The sequence below is a fragment of the Balearica regulorum genome, chromosome 14 (assembly GCF_011004875.1).
Source record: "Balearica regulorum gibbericeps isolate bBalReg1 chromosome 14, bBalReg1.pri, whole genome shotgun sequence".
NCBI classification, from domain to species: domain Eukaryota; kingdom Metazoa; phylum Chordata; class Aves; order Gruiformes; family Gruidae; genus Balearica; species Balearica regulorum.
The window spans coordinates 5,425,095-5,449,186 of NC_046197.1; the positions used below are offsets into that span (position 1 = coordinate 5,425,095).

At 38.3% G+C, this 24,092-nt stretch overlaps 1 protein-coding gene across 8 annotated transcripts in view; it reads right to left on the reverse strand.

Annotated features, from left to right (window-relative positions):
• Positions 1–24,092, reverse strand: part of TENM2 (teneurin transmembrane protein 2) — a 619,020-nt gene that overhangs the window by 73,807 nt on the left and 521,121 nt on the right. For all 8 annotated transcript variants that reach the window (XM_075766471.1, XM_075766468.1, XM_075766467.1 and 5 more), the window contains 3 exons: positions 13,779–13,973; positions 8,079–8,279; positions 6,335–6,520 (listed from right to left, as the gene is read on the reverse strand). In XM_075766471.1, the coding sequence (XP_075622586.1) occupies positions 6,335–6,520; positions 8,079–8,279; positions 13,779–13,973 (582 nt within the window). The remainder of the gene's footprint in view (positions 1–6,334; positions 6,521–8,078; positions 8,280–13,778; positions 13,974–24,092) is intronic.

Below are 24,092 nucleotides of genomic sequence, written 5' to 3' on the forward strand. Positions count from 1 at the left end.
AGGAAGAAATTTCTAATTGGTTATTTACTGCGAACTTGCATCTTTACTGAAATATGGAGACATTGGACTAGATGACCGCTGGTCTAATTGACTAGTACATTTCCTTGGTTTTGGTTATTAAAACGTAACATAAATAATATAAAACACCTGACCAAAATGTCACTTTATAAGGAAAGCTTCTACCTTACGAGTTTCTCTGTGCTTGCACGATGAAAATGAAAATGTAAATTACATGCAGAGAATGACAGAAATCATCGACAATCTCTCCAATTAATTCATGAGGTATCTGCTACTCTCCTGTTTTGCTGAAGAGACGCATGGTGGGGGAAACCACCCTATCACACTCCAAACAAAAGCTTGACACCATGTACCTAACAGACTGCATCACAGATGTGCTTATCAAGAAACCTGCTACCAGGTGTAAAGACAATAGGATGACTGTATTATACAGGTGTTGAACCTGACTCTGCAGATACAGAAACAGCCAATGGCTCTAACATTTTTGGTCATGTCATCATATATACTACCAACATATTTCTATATCATCAGTAATGAAAAGTGGTCGTGACCCCCAAATATTCCATGCATTTTTCCACATAAAATGAAAAAATGTGTTCCTCCCTCTATAGAGCATGCAATCTAAATTTCTATCATCGTCGTTAGAGGTTTTTGTATGCCTTGATAAGTTATAGACTGTTACAGCTTAATTTTAAGTTAGAAGTGCATTGGAGAAGTCTAATATATCTAGCTCCTTCTAAATTGCTCTTTGTCAGATACGACGGCTTTCCACTGTCTCCTCCCACACACTTTCCATCTCTCTTGAAAATTGCCTCATCTTTGAATCATTACTGTTGTAATTACAACAAGAAGAATCAGTAGTAGAAGAAAAAATCTTTGACAAAGAGCATTATCATGGGACAAAAATATCCTGCTGTAGCCAAAGATAAAACAATGCTGCATTATTAATGTTTCTATCGATTATTGACTTCATAATAAGGTTAAAATCTAAATCTTTACACTTTAGATGTGGTGTTCCTTCCAGTCTATAATATAAAATATAAACATGTGTAAAAGCTGGAAAGGGCGTAGTCATCGCAAAACACTCAGGGAAACACAATTTTTAGTAAACTTTTTTTTTTTTTTTTTTTTTTTTTAGTAAAAACAGAGGTGGCATACTATCCATCTCGTGTTCAGTTGGGTGAGTCTTGCTACTTCAAAGGGAGAGGATTTGAAGTATTTACCTACTGGGTGTAATATTTACTCTTTGTTTGGATGTTTCAGAGCAGCTCAATATATACATTGACAACCCATTGTTCTGCAAATACAGAACACACAGATTAGTCTCCTTGGTTGAATAAGTGATCAATTCTACTTCTAAGAGTGGCATTAGATTCTTAAAGGGGATGACAGTACAAATCTTAACATAGGCCATTATAAAATAATACTTAGAAGGAATGCTTCCTTTTCAGCCCATTTAAAGTCAGACTGGAGGACAGCTCATATAGTTCAAAGATTTTCCAGTCAGCTTTCTGCCCCATGGCAGGATGAATTACCTCTCTGCTATTCCCAATAGACATTTGTCTAAATTGTTGTTAAAAGCTCCATTGATGAGGATTCCACAACTTCCTCAACCTACTTCAGTTTTTCATTTACTGTTACAAGGTTTTTCCTAACACCTTACCCAAATCTCCCGTACTGTAACTTAAATTTCATATCTTAATCACCCCAGACACAGAGAGCCCTCTCTTTTTCCTGCACATTTTTAGATATCTGAAAATTTTAGCTTATTGCCCACCATGTAGGTGACAGGATTGTGGTTCTTTCAAACCTTTCTTCTTTATTCAAGCCCCTGAAAACACAGAAGATAAGGTATAGAGCTAATACAGATTTCCAAATCCATTATTTACTAAGGAACATGTCCTACCATTTGACATTTTCAGCAGAGGCCAAGGACCCAGTGGAGGAAAGGGAGCAGAGTTAGACTCTGGGAAGTGGTCCCAAGGGCAGGGAGAGCCTGCAGAGATGCACACATCATCCCTGGCTCTGTTCTGCCTAGCGGGTAGAGTTGGAGGTTCAGCTCCATGGCTGTCAAAGGGGGTACAGCTCATTTGCATTGGGGAAAAAAAAAAAAGGAGCAAAGAAGATAAGAATTGTCTTGATTGTAATCTGCAGCAGAGTATCTGTAGTATCAAACATCCTTTACTACAATGTTTTGCCACTTCCTGTCTCAAAGCAGGAGTGCTTAGCCTACACCTAAGGTAGGACGTGACCAGACAAGAGCAAGGCTTTGGGAATATGACAGGCTGCCACAAAGAAAACCTTCCGGTGAGAGCTTACCTTACAAGATACAAAATGTTTGCAGACTTCTAAATTTTACTTATAAATATTAAAGATTAAATCCTGATTTCACGGGTCTCTGTGAGATTTTTACCAATGACTTAATAACAGTTGTATTTCATCCTGCAGGGATACGAATTACAGATATCACACTGTTCTTCGTACACAGTCCTGATAGGTTATGTGAGAACACCGTCCACAATGGTTTAAAATCAACAGTTTTCAACATCTGAATATTATTTTTAGTGAAAGTAATGGGTCTGTCTTATAACAGCACACTCTAACAACACTCAGATGATTCAAGGAAAAGCCAAATCCTCCATCTTAACAGTCTGGCGTGAAATTGGTTCAAGATTTAGCAACTCCTATACCCAAGTCTTTTGCTTTGTTATTAGTTTTCCAATATTTTTTTCCTCATCTAGATTACCCTCTATTATTTAGTTATAACTTCCTCCATAATTGCAATCAATGAATAGTAATCACTTAATAAACATATCCTGACAGGTCTATTTTTGCACTGGGAAAAAATTCATTTTCTTTATCATCACTCCAGTAAGCAAATTTTCTTCTTGCCTGAAGTAGCAAAGCGAAACGCAGTGCCTGGTGCAGAGTTTTGCTCTGCTACGTACAGCATTTGAGCAAGACCAGACACCGCTCCTTTCATTTATACGTTATTTATCAAAAACGGTGTAACTTGGAATTTGCACTCACTGATTTTTATACCTAATTCCATTGCTGCAGATAGGTAAAAGCTGCTTTGCACAAACAGCTTCTTAACACTGAGCTAATAATAGTGGTGTTCCGAGAGACTTTTCAGAGTGTTTTCTTAAAATGCAGGTAATGCAGAGAGAAACTGCATTTTTGTTCAATTTTTTGAGCTTAGATTCTCAACATCAAAAGGCCAAAGAGTGTGCATTCTGTCGACTGTCTATAAAGGCCTGATTTGTTATTAAATAGAATAAAATATGAACTTGTATACCTGCAGGTTATCATGATTTCTTTCCCACTGCCACGTGAATATAGCACATGAAACAGGTAAAGAAACACAAACATAAGCAAATGTGTTTTGCTTTGTGTACAGAAACCTGGACTTTTTCCTCACAAATCAGATCAATTTGTTCTAAGTGGGCTTGGCCTAAAGTGTCTGGAATCAAAGCAAGTTTTTGTTCAAGAGACTTCAAGCTAGGTGTAGCAGTAAATGGAAAAGCATAGTAAATAATCTCTCCTATGGGATTCACATTTTTCTGCTTGAAGTCCATACGGAGAAATTCTCCGACATCTCATGAGGTAAGCCTGGCCGTTCCTTGCTCCTGAAGACCTAATATGGATATTCAAAAATTCAAACTATGTACAGGGAAGGGAGAGATTCAACCTCTGCTCGTGTGCTGTTTTACTCTGGTCTGGCCTGGCCTGGCTTTAGCCTTGGGACAAACAGACTGTGCAGTTTGCCAGGTACCTTCCAAACAGGACTAAAACAATGGCTTTGATTTAAAAAAAAAAAAAAAAAAAAAAAAAAAAATTAATTAAAAATCAAGGTTTGAATATATGAAATTTTCTTTCCTGAATATTACCTTTTTTAGGCGGACCCTCCTCAGTGAGTAATTCTGACATTAAATGGTCTGTCAGCATTTCAGTTGAAAGCAGAACCATAAAGCGAGTACTCTAAATTAAAATGAGTTTCCATAAAATTCAAATATACTTTAGTTCTTCACACTAACGTTTCAAACATCTTGAGCAACTCATCCCTGTTTCAAAGTATCAATCCACTCTAAGGACAAATTTTCCAGTGGTAACTTCTACCATTTTTTGTACAAATACGGACAAAAATTAGTTTTAGCACCCTTATCCTCCAAGCTGTGTTTCAGCCCCACGAAACACGAACCAGTGGGATCAAGCTGAGCTGTTCCTCTGAACTGAATTCCATTTCTGTTACGAACATACGGAAATTTTTACTAGTACAAGCCTGCCATAAGAATATGTACCTGTCTACATACAACAGGCACAACCTATGACTGCACAAGTTTAATATACCACAACTAGGAGGGCAAACAAATTTTTTGGTCTAGTGTCATCTTTGCCACAGCCAGACCCACATGAAGTTTCAAGGAAAGCTTTCTAAGACATACCAAACAAAAAAACCCCTTATGCATATTCTAATAACTTCAGCAGTATCTCCCTTTCTCTGAAAAGAAGAACTGATTATATACATCAATAATAGGGAAAATATTTATTTCACAGCTCTGAAAATTAGACTAAAAATCTCACTTCAGAGATCTTTTTGTGTGCACAGTAATGAAGGCTTTAAATACACTAATTACCTCTAAACATATTACTAAAAGATTATAAAGCAAAACAAATTTTGCGCAAAGCAGCAACTTTTAAAATAAGCAATTATTACATAATTTAAGGCAAAAAAATATATACTAGGCATTTTGTAAAGGTCTGGGAAGTACTTAATATGAAAACAAAATGCCTGGATTATTCTAGCAGAGATATGTTGATATGATGGAAGTCAGAAAGCAATTGTGAAAAAACACTCTGCATCTCTGCTGGTGACAAAGTGTTCAGTCATAAAAGCTTTGATTTAAATCATATTAGTGAAGTGTGGTGGAAGCATGCAGCACCACAACATCAAAGGATATGCCCCAAAAATATGTTTCGGGGTTTTTTTTCTCTCTCCAGTAAGGGTATACTTTTAGTTTCCAACTTGTGTGTGCATTGGAAATGGTTTGTATATCCAGGGAGAAATCAGAGGGAAATGAAAAAGAAAAACAGCTTGAAGGATGCAAGAATTTCACCAGACTTTTAAGTAAAAAATAACAATTCACTTGTAATAGGACTGTCCCATTAGGGTCCCTGATTGCCATGAAAATCTCAATTGACCTACTCCTTTTCTTTGTTAAATTTACTACTTTAAGATAATGAAAACAATATGACCTTTGATTTGGACCCACTAGGTTTCTTTCAAGGTATTCCTCACAGTTCTCCAAAAATTCTTTGGAGAAAAATACACTCGCCTGAATCTCACATTGCCTCAGCAGTTGGATACTCTTGTTCCAGATAATATTGCTCAGACTTCTCAGAAGAGAAGTGATCACTCAGAATTTCAAATTTTTGATTATAGGTAAAATAACATTTTTTTTCCCCTTCGTTTTCAGTAACTTCACAAAATAATCCAAATACGCTACCTGACTGCTTGTAGACACAAAATAATGAACTTCATTTAGAAACAATTAATTCCTCTTTGGAATAAATTTTCCAGCACGGTAATTGAGAGGATAGAACATCGTTGGCTTTGTGTAAGCATAACCTTTTTGAACTTCCCAGGCTGACACATCAGAGCTGAGATGCAATCGTGTTAGTCACGGCGCTCTGCGTGACGCCGATGCTGTACTGAGCAGCACGCTATTAGGAAAGGGTACAGCAGCATGCCGCACTACCGACAGGGCCCTCCCATGCTGGGATCGTCTATATGCAAACACCATGCCCACTGTCACGGCACAACACAGGAGAATGCTAGGCAGCTATTTCTGTAACACCAGGAACACTTATTCCTCCACAACTTGACCCCTGCTCTGTGTGGTGATGGTGGCGATGTGTTTCAGATGGGATGTATAATAGCAGGAGAGCACTGATGCATCAGACCAGGAAATTAAAAAAGATGCCATTCACACAAAGGAATGTTTAGTTAAGTTTGAAAATCTTGGCTCAGACGAGGCCGTGATGGCCCATTTGTTACATCTTTACTCACTAATCTTCATTTGCTGTAGAATTTGTTGTTGGGTTTCTTTCTCTACAAATCAGGCTGTCAGTGATTTCAGCTGATTCCAGGAGCTCATCTGCATTTCACCCAACGCATTTTGAGGTAGAGATAATATCTGAGAGCACTAGGGTCCTTAAGGGAACAGCCTATTACAATACACAACAGTAACTATGTTTCTACGATTTATGAAAAGAAAGCAATATGTGCCTGTTTCGGTGCCTGTCGTTTGCCTACCAATGGTGCAGTGCTCCCCATTCCAGCCCTCTCTGCATTCACATTTCCCATCTTTACAAGTTCCGTGCTCCGTACAACGGGGATGACACACGCGCTGGTCGCACGCCACTCCTGTCCACCCATCTTCACAGCGACATGCTCCGCCAATGCACACCCCGTGAGTGCCACAGTCTACGGAGCACACTTCTAGGAGAAAAAAAAAAAAAAAAAAAGAATAAAGATTATAGCTAGCTTATAAGCCAGCGGCAGTGGGGCGGCAGCAGCAGCCTGGTCATGAAGGGAGAAGTGAGGGGAACAGGTACGCTTTGGCTATATGCTGTCAAAACTGGCCTATTCATATTCTGAGCAAAACTAGAATTTCACTTTTGCTTAAAAACAAACCAAATGACATTAAAAAGTTGTTCAAAAAAGAATATGCTGGACAGACTGCTGTAGAGCTGTCCCCTCTATTCAGATGCAAACAAGTTTGAGGCGGCTTCCTCGAGGCCGGTGAGCGGTGCAGGAGGGGAGCCGCAGCTCTGTGTTACTCAAACCTCGACGGACCCCTGGAGATTTCGATACAGACATCGATTTGCAAAGAACGAGATGGCAACTCACCTAAAACTCACTCAGCAAAGCCTGGTGACAATTCAGGGTCACTGAGAGTCTAGGACTGACGTGTAAAAGACACTTTCAAGGGAGAGATTTTGGAATCCTATTACTAACGTGATCAGTTATCCGGTGTCTTACTCCAAAAATTTTTTTACTGCTATCTGCCAGCTGAAGTTGTAGAAAAGCAAACAGAGGGGTCTTTTGCCTCATGCAGCATCAAAGAAAGTGACAGTGAGATTCTCATTCATGAATTTTTTTCTGGCTGCTGACACATGAAGCAGAAAACCCCCACATCTTCAGATTCATTTCACTGGTGGGGTATGCTAAGCCATTAATCTTAAGAAATAACTGAATAAGTGTGAAAACTGTAAATATTATTTTGAGAGACTTGCTTATGGCCTACAGCTCCGTCTCAAGGTTCAGCTTACAATATAAATGTCAAATTCCCGGTGTTTCTTCCCACAAATAGAACATTTGCTGCCTTGTCAAAACTGCTTTTTTTTTTCTCTTTAGCTCCTTCTGTTAAGATAATCAAGTTTTACAACTGTAACTTTGGAGAGGATGACATTTTTTAGCCTACGCTTTTGTGCCTGCTTTTTGGTGTCTCTTTCTCTAAAATTATTTTTTAATATTCCATAAACAACTGAAAAGGGAAAAATAGCCTTTATTTGGAAAGAGATTTTTCTGGTTTGTGATGTTTTTCATAAATGAGTAGCATTTTGATGCACAACAACGCAAACCCCAAAAACGTACTTCATTGTAGTGTTTTCCATTCCTCAAATGTTATAAACATATTTATAAATTATGGAAGTTTTCATTTAAAGTTGGGAAACAGATGTGAAGCACTTAAGTTAACTTTTTTCAGTCCGAGTGAGGGTCAGTATTAGAACGAAATGCAGACTCCTAATCTGCATCCCCCTCACCCCCCCAGCTCACAGTCCCAAATTAAGAGTGCCACAAAAAAGAGCATCTCAGCAATATACAACACTTCTTCCCAACATAACTAAACAGGACCAAACACATTCCAGAGACAATTTCCTAACTTAGTTGTTTTTCAAACTTGCCATAGATATTAAGATTTTAATAAAATTATTGGTAAAGTGGGAAAAACGGGGAAAAAAATGCAGAATTGGGAAAAAAATGTTTTTCTTACCAACGGAGCAGTCAGGGCCCATCCAGTTGGGATCACAGCTACAAAGACCTGTGTCAGACAGGTAGGTACCGTGCCCGCTACACTGGTCTGGACACTGGGCTCGGGGAAGCTCACAGTTTATTCCACCCCAACCTGGGCTGCAGAGACATTCTCCATTCACGCAGACTCCGTGGTTGGAGCACGTTGGATCTAAGCAATCAACTACAGAAGAAAACAAAACCAACGTGGACAAAGGTCAGTTCACACAATATGATGTTCGGAAAACATGTAGATGCGTGCTCTGAAAAGTCTGTTATCACTGTCATAAAGCAAATTGATGTAGTTCTTCAAGTCATATTAACACCTGGTCTGAGAATGGGAAAGTGCAAAGTAATTTGGGTTTTACATTAGCTCGAAATAAAACGGTGTGACTGAGCAATGAAAGCTTACTGCAGGAATACTGTAGTGAAGAAGCACAAAGACTTAAAAATAACACTTAAATATACATAGTAAAAGTTCCACACAGCAGCCTTCACCTGGGGACATTTCTTCTGAAATACGTTGACGTTCCAATGACTCATGTACTATATTTAAATAACAATATAAAAAAAAATAACTGAATAAAACACACTTTTTACAGGATCTTTTTCTTTGGAGTATCCTCATCAATTCTGCTATTATTACTATTGAAACACTAGAGCATTGTGAGAATAACATTATGGTATCCACTTTAAGTACCTAGAAGTGAAAATATCAGTGGCTTTGAGCTTCATTTAGACTCCTAAATTATTCAGGCACTTCTGAACATTTGAGTTGTGGTCCATTAGTAGCTGAGCTGTCAAACTGAGAGTCCTAGTTAGTTCAACCCATATTCTAACCAGCAGATAATTCCTCTTAAAGAAATAAACAGATGCAGATAGAGATTTCATCTTTTCTCAATCCAGAAACAACAGAATAAGAAAGCGAAAATAGTTAGAGTGGAAAATTTTTCCAATGAAATTTCAGTTGCTATTTCAATCCTGATAAATAAAGAAATGTTATGAGCTGTCTTTCAAATAAACGCTATCAGAAACATTATGGTTTTCCAAATTTTTATCTTATATCATGAATTTGTATAAGTATACTATGCTCTACCGCAAATACCAACGCAGAGCTTTACCAACTGCCTTTTGCTGTGGAATTGAGGGCCAAGGTCAAATTCATGTCCTAAATAAAATGAATTCATCTCATGACTCATAACAGAAGGACAGAGAATGACTGGCATTCTCTCTTGCAGCTCCAGGAAGATCTGAGTTTATAATGAAAGTGATTTATCTCTCATCTTTTCCAAAGTGATCCTTCTAAATTAAGGCAGAGATATTTTCACTCTACCTTATGTGAACAATACTTGATCTTTCAAATCTCAACTTTTCTATAAACATAAGAGTCTTTTCAAATTATTTTATGCAGTTGCAGAACATTTAAAGTAAGTACATAGATGAGATAGAGAGGATTGAGGAAGGCACATTTAGAGATGCAATAACATGAGTTAGCAGACTAGTTTTGATTTTAATTCAGATTACAGTAGTACAGGAATAAATTACTATAAAATTTCTCATAAGATTTTCATTTTAATGATGACACTAGCTATAGTTTTTTCTTTTTTCTTTTTTTTTTTTTTAAGATTTAATGCTTAATTAGACATGAAAATATTATAATACAATTTTGTATTTATAGGTAAACCAAGACTGTTTTGTGGTTCAGCTCAGATAAAATTTGATAAATCCATAAATTGCTTAAAATTATCCACAATGCTTGTCCTGTACTGTTACTCCTTCTTGGTGCTTACCAAAATTAGAAACTGTCCAAAGTTTAGAATATGTCTTTCATACTATTCCTGTTGAACCCGATAGATGCAGAGCCATGATAAAACAATCTGATTGAATAAAGAGATAAAGAACACAAAGACTTAGGTCAATTTACTGTTAGGATGAAGGTTACTTTTTTCTCCTAAATTTAGTCTATTCTATTTTTTTTAGATGATGATACTTTAATGGAAAATTTGAAAGGGTAACATGTGTAAAACATTGTATGTGGCAGGACAGCTAATTTTAGGAGATACTGATGAGTCCTAATGCACTCTCCATGTCAGAAATGTATCATCTTCCTTCTCAAATCAAAGTACTAATGAAAGCAGTGCTGAGCATATGAAAAACACCACCTTCTGCTACCTAAATTAACTGTCTTCCCTCTGTCCTGAATTACAGTATTCGTGCAGCTGAGACTTATTTCCACAGAATAAGCTATTAATACCTCTAAGGCCCCCAACCTCCCGTGTTTTATTGAATAACACGCTAACCACCTTTGTCCTTTGTTCTAGACAAATATACTTTTTAGTTGCTTTGTTCTATTATATGGGTAAGTAATAGCTTTCACGGTTTAAAATGAAGAGAGTTTTTACTTTGAACTCAAATCTTGTTCTATTTTAATACATGCTTTTAGAGTTATCATCTTGGGCCAGATCCTCAGCTGTTAAAATTAGCATAACATGATTACCTGCAACAGGACTACACTGGTGTATGCTGCAAAGGTTCTGGCCCCGAGTCTTTAGAAGGGTCTACAACAGTACTTAATAAGGACTTATAAATGCAGCTTCTCTGGTGTTTAAACAAAAGGAGCGCGCGCCTTAGCAAGTAAGTACGTTAGACGTAGAACTTGTAGTCCCTTGGCAGCTCAGATCATTAGAGCTCATTTAGTATTGGGCCCTCTGTAGATTTGACAAAAAAAGGTACTGAAAACAACTTATATCCCGAAGGACAAAAAAGGAGGTCAAGGAGTTTCCTGAACAATATGTACCATAAAACCCCCAAAGAGCCATGAATTACACTTACAAAGTTAAATGTCATTGAAAAATGACTCAACCATTAAACCACCAAGGAACCCACCCTTAACTTAACCTCCTTGGGCAATTTCACTTGTCTCTCCCTAAACCAGATTGAACGAAACTTGACAAATAGGCCACTTCATCTTGTGTGCAAATTTGTTAATAGAACAACAGTGTTTATGCTGCAAAAATTGTGCATCACAAATATTGATTTTGGTGCCACTTTCATTTCAGGTAAATTGTTTGAACAATATGACCATGATGAATATCAGAAATAAAAAGCTAACGGGAAGAAAAAAACGCTGACCCACTTGTTCTAATTCAATATCCTAGTTGGAAAACGGCAAATGAATCAACCTTCGCCATTCCATTTGGAAGCTCAAATCAATAGAGAAGATTTCATATATTATATATAAATACAGATACATTTATTTGTATCATTCTGGCAATAGAGTGATAGAATTTTTATTCATGCAAAAAGTTTAAATAAGATCAGATGATTACCTGCCACCGGAGAGACACTACTGCATATTATACCCTTTTTCTTGTAGCTCTTGAATTAATATGAGATATATGTACAGAAGAAAAGGAATTTTAGAGTAGAAACATGACAGTTGCTTTTTATTTATTTGTAAATTAATTTATTGATTTATTTATTGCCCAATGATGTATACAAAAGGTTATTTTAACCTTTCTTGTCATGTTATTGGCCCCTTCCAAGTTTGCAGTCAATACCTCCTGCCTTTAATCCATTTATCTTTTAAGAAAAAACTTATCCTTTCAAGCACACTGTTGATTAAATAATGTACATCCTTTCACCTCACACAGTAATTCACCTCCCCAAAAACTCTGTTGACTAACAATGTTTTGTAGTGTTTCCAATTTTGAGTGATGTTAGCATTAACATCTTTGCAGAAAGATAGACACTAGCTTGTTCTATAAACTTCTCTGGAGCTAGTGATGGCTTCGTTTCATCCATTTCAAACATTCACCTTAGCAGAAGCTGAATTAAGCACTACAAGAGTCTATCTGCCTTACAGGAGTGCTAGGGGATTCGAGATGACTAGCCCAGATATACCACAGCCATTCTAGACAACTGAAAGCAGAGAAAGAATTCCACGCAAACAGCCGGAAATTACAGTAAGAGGAGGGAGGAACTGTTACAAGGTAAAATTTACAGAATCAAATGAAAGAAAGACCACTGTAGGCATTCTTCCATACTCTCTCTAATAATATGAGCATTTATATGACAAGACAAAACATGATGAAATTTATATCACTTAATTAGACTGAGCAGACAATTGCAGTTACCAGAAAGAGAGCTTCTGTGTTCCTGAGGAATAGACTGGATGTTATAGAGCATGCTGAAGACTGCCTTTTCCATCTTTGATTTCGACGAGAACACTAGCTATAGCAAGGCATTTCAGACAATTTTTGAATATTTCCTATAATCATACACTCAGGGTGAACTGAGAACTATCAATTCTAGCAGACAAAAAGGATGTTCCAGAATTTTCTGGATATATCTTAAAATGCAACCAATAAAAAACAATGGAAAACCTCTACTGACTGCTGTTGAATTCTGAATTAGAGCTTTAGCAATCAGTGTTGTGAAGCTCTCCTGGAAGGACATGACAGGAATTAACTGAGCAAACAGTTGCAGCATTGGCAGTCCCACTAGTCCTGGCTTTTTTTTTTTTTCTTCTTTTAGCAAAATAAGTTCACCCAGACGAATGCAAGACCTTGTCCTAAAGGTGATGACTGCCATCCACGCCCAAAGAGTGAAACCCTTAGTGGTTTAGGTCACTATAGGCTTTTTTTCTCTTTGTTTTTTCTGATGGAAGAAACAGCTGTTTACTATAGCATAAGATAAAAATCAATACAAGTGGTAGACAGCTCTGCATCCCACTCAGAATACTCCATAGAGGCTCTTTAGTCCTAAACCCCATGCAGCTCCAGTCCTACCACTTTAGTCCTCAAACTGCTCCTTCTTTTGGAGGATTAATAAACTCTGGAATGTTGTCATAAAGTAGCTTGAACTATTACTGCTCCAAGGATGTGCCGAGGTATGCTGAACTGTCTATTTAGCAATCCTCTGGGGAGTTAAATTCCCTTTTAAAACCATACTAATACATTTTAAAAAGCAAAGCAGTCCAATTTACGTTGTGCATTCTAACAGAAAACACTGTGAATAAAACCAATATTGAGCTTAATCTATGACGACATTTTGCACGGGTTATTTTGTTAAATTTGCTCATTTTATGTACACAAGGAATTGGACACTTTGAACATTAAGAGCTTTTCTGCATTTAAAGGACAGTTATCCTTTGTGTGCGCCGTCTACCTTTCTCTAATCCCATGTGACTGCAGCTAACAGGAGTAATTTGCCCTACACAAAGTCCGTAAGTAACACGGATACCTAAGTTTTTCAAATTTGTTTCATCAACTTCTGTCTTAACAGTGACCGATATGTTTGCCTTGTGTTGAGCTGCAGCTATACAATTTTCTCTACCACTGCTCCTTTTTGCTCTGTGTTTCACATCTAAATTGTTCAATAAATATAATCCATAAGAAAAGATTTATCTTCACTCTTCAACAAAGTAATTATTCTGGTTTACTTGTGGCAGACATTCTTAATACTGCAAAACAATGTATATAGGAGGCCAGTTTTGTCTGAACTTTGATGGATCAGTGAAATTGCAATGGACTACATTTTTACCCCCTGTTATAATATTCTGCTACAGTAGTTCTACAGTTTAATTTTTATCATGTTCTTTCCTTTTTTCTATTTCTTTGAAAAACTCTAAAACTCAGAAAACAAACTCACAACACGGAAAGAAAACATCCTACAGTATTACCTTCTTCACAGTTTTCTCCTTTATAGCCAACAGAACAGACACAGTTCCCTTCGATGCAGGAACCATGACCTCCACATGAGGGATCGATACACTGGCTGATGGGTACATCGCATTCTGGACCTTTCCAGCCACTGTAGCATAAGCAGGTGCCTTTAGAGTATTGACCATTGCCGCTGCACAGTACCGGGCAGGCAGCTGGAAAAGCGAACAAAAGGAAAACAGCACACAGGGTCATACATGTATTCACGTAAAAGTGCACTAAAAATACTTATACGTGTATTCTAATGTGTTACTTTACTGGGGAAAGAAATCTAAGCTAATTTGTAGTAGTTCAGTTCATTTCCCAAAGAAATAATTTGATTTAACAAAACACACGTGTTCAGCATTCTGAGAATACAACTACTATTCTTTATAGACTATTAATGATGTTTGGGATAACTGATGAGGTAGTGTGAAGATTTGAGCCTGACATTACTCTGCCTTTGTTCTACTAGGTAACATCCAGTTTTCACAGCTAGCAGAACACAAAACATTCAGCCCCCAGAACATTTTATTATATAGCATCTTTCTTCTTCCATGACACTTTTTTAATGTAACGTCCCAAAAAATTTTTAGACCCTTTGTTTTTTTTCAGTATAAGAATCTTGAACAGAGGAATAACACAAGCTTTCATCTACAACACATGCACCTTGCCACCGATATCCCTGCTGAACTTTGTTTTCCCAAATCCCAGAGAGACTGCAAAGCACCATTAACCCTTATCCCTTCCTCCTGTATTATTAAGGGGGTAAGACACATTCTGCAGAAGTATTCATTTATGCAAATGAAGTGAAGTCTATGAATAATAAAAGTAGTCAACAGGTCTTGGATGCCAGGAATCAGGTGTTGTACATATGCAGAGCGATGGGAAGAAACAAGTGGTTTATTAAAAGCCAGTTGCACACAAATGTTACACTAAGGCATATTGACACTCCGATATGCCCACGTCTCCCACGTGAACACGGCAATCTGGGAACTTACACATCTGCCAAAGACTGAATGTGTGGTGACTGGCCAGAGAAATGGGGAAAAAAAAATAACAGAGGAATAACAGAAAATGGGAGTAATGAAGTGAATCTTTGAGAAAAGGTACACTTTTGTGCTCTTCTCTCTGATGCAGTTTGATAAAGACAGAAAAGTATTTCCCTGTCTTTCACCCTTCAAAGTAATTAGAAACTAACAGCTAGTTTTACAGTGCCAAAAATATACTCAAAAGCTACTATTAATCATTAAAAGGTCCTACTGTCTTCTTGTGTCTATTATTCCTTTAACCTGAATGATCAAGAAGAACCCAAGTAATTGATTTCCTACAAAGAAATGTGTAATTGTACAGTTGTACAACTTCTTCACTGTTCACTCCTGCAACCCTTATTAATCTTAGCTGTCCCATTGATCTGCTGCAAAAACACATTTCAGGATAGATTTTTTTCAAGAATTTTCTTATTTGAAATGGGAAAAAATTGATCAGAAAAAAAATATTCAGATTTGTAATCTGAGATGTTGACTAAAATTTAGACTGCTGAGAATTATTTCAATTAAGACTACAGGTTGATGAGCCACATGAATAATCTTTTTTAGCTTTTTTTTTTTTTTTTTTTAAGAGTTGAATAATAACAAAATCAGTATGCTGAAGTTTGGGGGTTTTATTTGCCACTCCTCCTCTGTCTTAGGGTGATGTTGTCAGTCCTGTGGTAGCAACAGGACTTTGTTCTACTTCATTCCTGGTATTCTTCCTCATTATGAGTCTTGTTCAATCTTTCATCTTCCTCATCTCAAAAATGAATAGCAATCTGTATAAAATATGATTTCCAGCAGCAACTTTCTGATTTCAGATGTGATATACGTTCAGAAATGCTTTACCAAGTTCAATAAAAAAAGTTTATGTTAAAGTTCTATTGGTTTTGCTTTTTGCAGCTGGTTTCAGAATTAAGTTTACTGAGCCAGCTGGATTAAATTACAATGCAGACAAATATCCATTATATCCACACTGCACTCTGTGTCAGCCTGTTTGGCATCTTTTTGCACGTCATCATGAAACACCCTTCCATGACATACAACACACTGAACTAGTAGCAACTTGCACGCTGTCTGCATGCATTACATCATGGAGTCTTTCTCAGTTCCTAAGCATGCACTGCTTTCCACGGCCTAGATACACTAACTGCTGCTATGCAAGTCATATAGGTGAGCCATAAAGAAAGGGATCAAACTAGGACCTATTCCACTCTTCAGGTAGAAAGACCTGGGGACAGAAACAGTTCCTTTGTCCATAACTCTCCATTTCACTGCAATTACAAGTCTTGTTTGGGCTGAGATTGATACATTTTCCCCAAATCACTGTAAGGAAAGTGTCCTGGTTTTGGCTGGGATGGACTTCATTTTCTTCGTAGTAGCTAACACAGGACTATGCTTTGGATTTGTGCTGCAAACAGGGTTGATAACAGAGGGATGTTTTTGTTCCTGCTGAGCAGTGCTTGCACAGAGCCAAGGGCTTTCCTGCTCCTCACCCCACCCCACCAGCGAGTAGCTGGGGGTGCACAAGGAGTTGGAGGGGACACAGCCGGGACAGCTGACCCCAATGACCAAAGGGATATCCCATACCATATGATGTCATGCTCAGCACATAAAGCTGAGGGAAGGAGGAGGAAGGGGGGGATGTTCAGAGTGATGTCATTTGTCTTCCCAAATCACCGTTACACGTGATGGAGCCCTGCTGTCCTCGAGATGACCAAACATCTGCCTGCGATGGGAAGTGGGGAATGCATTCCTTGGTTTGCTTTGCTCGCGTGTGCAGCTTTTGCTTTACCTATTAAACTGTTTTCATCTCAACCCACGAGTTTTCTCACTTTCCTCTTCTGATTCTCTCCCCCAGCGCACTGGGGGTGGGGGGGGCAGTGAGTGAGTGGCTGCATGGGGCTGAGCTGCCAGCTGGGGTTAAACCCCAACAAAGGTAATAACTTCAGTCCTGGTGTCTTGCTGTGGTATGGAGGATCTGGAGATGAGCGATTAGAAGGCAGCTTATCCTGAAGACCTGGTCTAATCATGAGTGGCAAGTTTGTTGATGCTACCTTCCACACCCTGACACATTGTAGAGACACTGTCCCTTTTTCTGGGCCTCATCTTAACACAAAAATATCTCTCTGGAACAAGGCACCTCTCAGCTCCTGTATGCGGTGGTTAAGCTTGCAGTCCCTTTGTTCAAGTCCACCACAGAAGGAAGTAATATTGTTAGATGCAAATTCACTGTGTGCTTTCAAGCCATTGGAGAGACTCAATGTTATCAATATTAATGGGTGCTCAGTGTGGCTTCTCCAATTGCACTAGGACACACCAGTTTATGGCTTGCTTTTACCCATCAACATCCTCACCATGCTGTGATAGAGCTGCATGGAAAGAAAAGGTCCCTGGAAAGCTAAATGAATCAGTAGACAGTTTCTTCAGATAAACCACATTTGTTCAAGTTGTTATAAAGACAAAAAGTTAGGGTTGACTTACAAGCTAGATACAAGTAAGGAATAGATTTTTTTGGTTTTGTAGTTTTACAGGTCAACATGGCATTCATCATAAGAAAGGACTTCTGTTCTGTAAACCTCTCCTCTGCAGTCAAAACTCAAAGGCAATAACTCAATTTGAACAGCACAGTCCTCTGCGACAGGGGCTGAGCGGAAATAAATCCATTCTTAAAATAAAAAATAAAACCAAAAAACAACAAGCAATGCAGCTGTGACCACTCTAGACCTAGCTAGGTAATACTGTGCCGGCCACTTGGTGTAAGATTGCTTCTCTCCTCGCCTTGCCCCTAAGCCTTGTTAAGCAATGGGCTATTGTGGTCCAGCTAGAGAGATGTATACCTGCTATTTGGAACATGTCTACGAGAAGGTCATTCTTAGATCCCACTTTTGATCTCAATTTGCAGGGTTCAACTTCTGAGACACCAGAGACTGGCAGAGAGGAAGAAAGATTACAACATGGTGCTGGGTCTTGAGCTAAACAGCTCCCACACTAGTTTTTTACTGTTCCCTTGCTCTGCTATGGTGTTTCAGGAATTTAAGTAAAGATGAAAGCTGTGTCACAGCTTTTCATTCCTCTCTTGATGTTTCTACCATGTCAGAGGTCTTGCTATGGTTCATAAACCTGTTCAGTCCTCGTGAAGCTTGTATATAAGCTGAACAGTAATCTGCTTTCAGTGATCTGACGCTGCAATATTCATTGCCAAGATGGTAGTGACACTAGAACTGACTTAGGACAAATGAGAGAATGTGTCATTTAACCTTAGGGTTGAAATGAATAGTCAAGATTAAGACACTTGCAACCTAAAGCCAGAAAAGTTTAATCTACAACCCTCTGCTGGGATTATTCTACAAACTATATACCCGGAATACCACTCAGAGAAAATAACAGAGGTTGTCAGTCAGATTTTGGCATTTCCAAGACTGCCATCTCACTAGGATTGCAGGAGAAACACATAAGCAAGAACGCAATCAAGTGTAGGTTATAAGAGGCTGGCTTGCCACTGCTGTAATAAATAGCTCTTCATTAATGTTTCTGCTGTGGGTTTATAGGCTGTCCTAAGTGAAGAATAGTGAGAGAATCAAGCTGCTCTTCCACAGAAAACAGAAGCAGCCAGCCTAAAAAGAGGTCTGCTCAGCTCATTTGCTGGACCATGTTGCTGCAGGGTGAGACCCAAAACACTCTAATTTTGCATCAAGGTTGCTTCAATTAATGTACAAACAACTCAATAGTCATCTGGAGTTCTTGTTATCTAGGACTGCTTACTTCCCCTACATGAAGTGGATGGCCCCTGTTCCAAGACAGAATTGACTATTCAAAGTCTGTTGAAGGAGTGTGAAGAAAGGTTGGTTTATGTAATGGAACAATCAGGTTATGCAAGATAGATTGCATAAAGACAACACATATCACACCCCACGTTGTCAAAAAGCAGATAGAGGTCTTCAGGATTAGTTATGGCAACAATCGAGTAAGTTAAGCATAAGGGTACAGCTCCTGGGTGAAGTTTAAATAAGCACAACAGGTATTAACCCTAAATATGGTTTTAGCAATGTGATTCTGCCCTTTACCAGTATTTGAACCAAACCAGATTAAGTTCTTAACATGGGTCTCAGCTCGTCAAGTTACGGGCAATGGATACTACAGACCTTTGAGTCCTATGTGCTGCACACATTTAAGAGCATGAATTGAGCAGGAAAGACCACTAAAAGTTCACTCTCTAAAGGTTATCTTTGGATAGGTATTTTGGAGCAATGTTAATACCCCCCGATGCATGAGGAAAGGTGATTTGATAATAGCCCGCTACTGATGGACTAGGAGGGGAGATGGTGAGGGATAATGCCCAAATGGTCTGGCATCAAAAGTCACCATTTTGTCCAGTGACTCTTAACACATAGGCATCTCAGCTGCAGTCTGTAAACACACTCCTTTCACCCACCCTTATAGTATTCACACGTACATACTCACCAGAGGTGTCCTTCTAGAGCATGGCAAGAAACCAGTAAAGGACATCTGAGGAGTCAGACTCTTGGAGGCTGTTGCAGAACTTGGTTTAGTTACACAGCTGCTTGGTTGAGAGGCCTTCCCCTGCTACTTGAAGTTCCAAACAGGATTTGAAGGCAGAGTTCTGGCTTGGTTCCTCTTGCTGTAGAGCAAACACTACCCCGGTGCAGAGAGAGTCCTGTACCACTAGGACCTAGGCTGTCGGTTCTCTACTGCAGACTTTTTTCAGTTCCTCCTCGTAAAATAGACAAATTGGTATACTTCTCTTGAAAGTTAGCTGAATTTCTGGACACACAAATATGCAGACTTGAAAGGTTTTTGAGCTTGAATCTGCAATGCTTCCCTGTCCTGGATCAGGTCACAAGCAATGCCCTTATATTGCTCTTATTTTGCAAGCACCTCAGTTTCACTTCCAAATCTCAATTTTCAAATGAGGCATAAGAAGGTTAGCTTCCTTTGTGCCATCTACAGGCTTATTCAGAGCCCAGACAAGCTGTCAGGAGTCACCCCATATCAAGTCAAAATCTTTCAACATACATACCACAGAATTTTGTGGTGAGACGCTCATGGCAGGTCAGTGACGGGAGTCACTGGTTTGGACGGACAACATTGCATCAAGCTTGTTGGGGTACTGTTTGAGTAAGGGCCAGAATGGTTGTATCGATAATGCTTGGGAGCCCTAATCTTGCATATAAACCAGATTCTTCTTACCACAAGTTGATGTGCATAAAAGATGAGCTTGACTGCCTATTCACAATATAAGCGGTAAGAAAAATTAGGACTGAGTGTTGAAGTGCAAGTTTAAGGCTGCACTAACAGAGAACTTAGCCACAGCCTAAAGTGCCCTTACATCCTAAGTATCACTAACTGTTCCATCAACTAATTTTAACAGTATTACCTGAAAAGTTAAAACTCATGGAAGAGCATTCCCTGATTGAACACATAATTAGACAATTCACGGAATGAAAATCTACAAAGGCTACTGTACACAAAGAAACATCATTTACTGGAGGAAGTCCTAACACAAGTTATCTCTAGAACCAAAAGAATTTACTAGAGAAGCATCAAAGACAGGGACAATTTTTACTCTTCCTAAACTATGTGCTGTATACCACCATTAGAGTTGAAATCCTGGGTAAAATGGAATTTTGGTCTGAGTCATTACATCTTTATTTCCGTAATATAACCTCTACATGAACAAACACATTCAGAAAAAACCATCCTGAATAGATGCTATTTATACTCCTATGTAAGATACATTCAACCATTGTAGAACTGTACAGAACTTTGTCAGACCAAAGAGAAATAAAGATTATTTTTATCTGTAGATGTGTCTGTTTAGGAGGAGAAAGTGAGTTGCAGCCCTGAAACTTTTGCTGAAGAATACAGTTGAAAAGAAACATGCCTGACAGCGTATGCACTTACAAAACTGCATAAGGATCACCTGCTCTGTACATGTGATCACATACTTCCATGCGTAGTTCGACTACCGTAACTAGCATGACCCAACAGCAGGAGATATGCACTAGTATTAGCATGCACAGCACTTACTGAGGTTTACACGAAGTTTGTACGGGTTTAGATAAAACCTTCATTCTGCTTCCAAACATATGAACACATTTAGAGTCTTCCCATCAAGAAAAATTTCCAAATTTTTCGAGTCTGGTTTTGCCTAAACAATTCTTCCCTATACACAGTAGTGTGAGTCAGCCCTGTGCCCCTAAGCTTGGGGGAAGTCATTACGTACCACGAAAGAGAGTGTTTTCAAGTCTCTAATACAACTGTACTAACATTCTATAATTGTCTCTCAAAAACCATCTGAATTTACAGACTGGGCAGTTTAGATATGCTCTTTGGACAGAATTGCACGAATTCCTAGTTATATAAAAAAAGGAAATACACACTAGCATAACAGAAATCAAGTTGTTCTTTGTTTCACTGACCCTGGGAATTGTACTGAAGTCAGATGTAGGTCAAACTTGTTACCACTGAACCTTACCAGTGGACCTTCTGGGTGCAGTTCCCCTAGGGGACAATTATTCAGACTCTGTAACACCTCCCACTTGGACTTACTTTTCGCAGAGATTAAGCTGCTACTGCTGAGAGATTATGCATGATTTTGCCAGTGTATAAAGATGATGGATTACTGTTTATGACAGTCTAATCTGAAACCAATAAATGCAGTCCAGGTCAGCTCCAAACTGGAGCAGAAATACAGAACAGATGCAAAACAAATGTCATCTACAACTGCCTGGCTCCAAATACCTAAAAGAATATTGTACTGGTTTTTCTCTTTTTGGTCTTTATCTTGGTGATGTGTATGAAGCATTTAGTCTAAAAATGCTAACTTTTGTTCAACAGACAAATTAGATTAAGATGTTAGCAGGTGAAGATGTATTTTACTGATGCTAGAGCTGAATCCCTCTACAATTGTATACCAAAGCCCTGAGTAATTTTAGATTCACTCCAAAAGCTACGACCAAGGTTTTGCCTAGTCAACCTCCTAAAGTGAAGTATTACCTATTTAGATGTAAATAATCTTAATTTCTAAATGGCTTAAAATCAAGAAAGCCACTAAACCCAAAGGAATTACAAAAATTTGCATTTTGGAAAAGCAGCCCAGTTATTTAAGTTAATTTTTGACAACCTCATTCAAAATCGTGGCTCTAGACTTTAAATTATTATTTTAAATAAAACAGTACTGAAGTAAAACAAATTATCACATCCCTTGTTACACCAAGTGTTTGTCCATAAGATATTTCTAAAAATTAGGAGACATTAAATATATGAGTATTCTTATTTGCAGTTTACAAATACAATTGTTTCATTTGACAACACTGTCTTTCGTATTTTATGTTTAAACCTATTTTAATCAGCTGGGTGTGCATTTCACTACTTATCTGCATGCCTATTAGTTTTAACTAGAGTTCATTTATGGATATGAAAAGCTGAAATAACCACTCCATGCTTTAGGCTGTTTCACTTTTACTACCTTATGCTATTTCTATGTTGCTTTCCTGGTAAGAAGCTGCCCCATCCCCCGCCCCAGCGAACTTCGGAATGGGAGATGGAATAATCCAGGCCCAGTTTCTCTCATCTGTTCTTTATGCCTCACAAACATGGTATTTGCTCGGTCAGGAAGAATGGTGTTTGACTAGACTGCCTGCTCTTCAGAGACCACTAACTTCCATCAGGTTGAAATGTTCTTAAGAACAGTAATGATTAGGAAGATTAGAACATCTTTCAGGTTGCTCTAAGACCTTGTGCTCTTCCAAGCCGAAGTCATCTTGTAGAAATTCACCCAGAAGCAGAAGAATGAACAACTATGAAAAACTGTTACTGACATTATCTATTTTATTAATTACTTCATGAAACTGCTTACTTTGACTACAGAACACACAAATAATTTAAATGTTTTAATAGTAGTGTTACTCTATGCTTGCAGGCAGCAGGTCAGCATTAAGACAAAACGTACAGCCCTTCGTAGTAGTCACGCTCTGCGATCCTTACCTCAGTTGCCCAAACCCGAGCCTTACCGAGCTCCCTTGTCTAGCTCTGTCAAACCGCACATTAGTAAGCAAGAAAGAGATTCGCAGAAGAATTTCCAGAAGGACAAAAAACCCATCAGGTGTGTCAAATCTCTGACATTCAGAAACCATTTGGGGAAAGCAGCACACGCTGACTTAAGCACTAAAGTATGGATGCTTTAATTAATCCGGGGTGAATTTAATTGCTTTAGTTAAGTGGAAATCGGGTTAAAAATGATGCAGAGCATGCTGGGGTGTGTTAAAAACATGACATATGAGTTGGATGAATCGATAAATTAAAAGCGCACAGATGTTTTAATTAAACCCAGGAAAGTTAACGAAGATCACTGGAGACTTTTAAGCCTATGATTAATTCAATTCATTTAAAATACCTGTAGAGATATGGGGATGCCTCCATTTTGGGAGTTATAGAAGTTCTCAATCGATAAGTACTTAAGCTGTTCTACAAAAAAAAAAAAAAATGGCAGGATTTTTATAGAAGTGACTGAACAGCATTAATTGCACAATGAATATTTACATTCTTCTGAACAGTCAGCAAACTTTTGCTTTGGCCAAAATTTATCAAAAAGGTCATAGTTTTTCTCATTGCCTTCAGCGTAACCTTATCTGTCAAAAGGACAACACTTGCTTTCCCTCCTCTACCGTTCTACAAAGTGTCTATTTCCATTAGATATAACTGCTTTACCTACAATTATCACAAAAAAAAATTGATGTAAGAAATATGAATATATCTTCCCGCACCACCTAGCAGGAATTTGCAGAACCACAGCAAATTTTGAAATGATCTCTTTGGGGTTGGTCAGTTGGTACACGAAAATTTTGCTTCATGAATAAAGCCTTGTAATATTTTTAATAAAAGTAGCAATGCAGTCAGTAAGAACAGGGAAAATAAAAATTAAGCAAATGTCAGCTACATTTGAACTAATTTAATGGTGGATTGAAAAGGCTGAAGCACCATTACTGCTATCATGAACATGAGCTTAGACAAGGTAGGTAGCCATCAACAGAGATCTACATCTTAGTACTCTAAAGACATTGGAGTCCTGAGAGGGGAGAGAAGGCGGCCACTGTGCTGTCTCTGGAAAAGCCACAGGTGAACATAAAAGATTTTCAAGTGGTATAAAACAAACTAGAAACTGGAGACAGAGAAGAGGACATTTGAGTTCAGCTAGACACTTGTAAAGTCAGCTAGCTGTGCCAGGGTTCAACTGTCTCG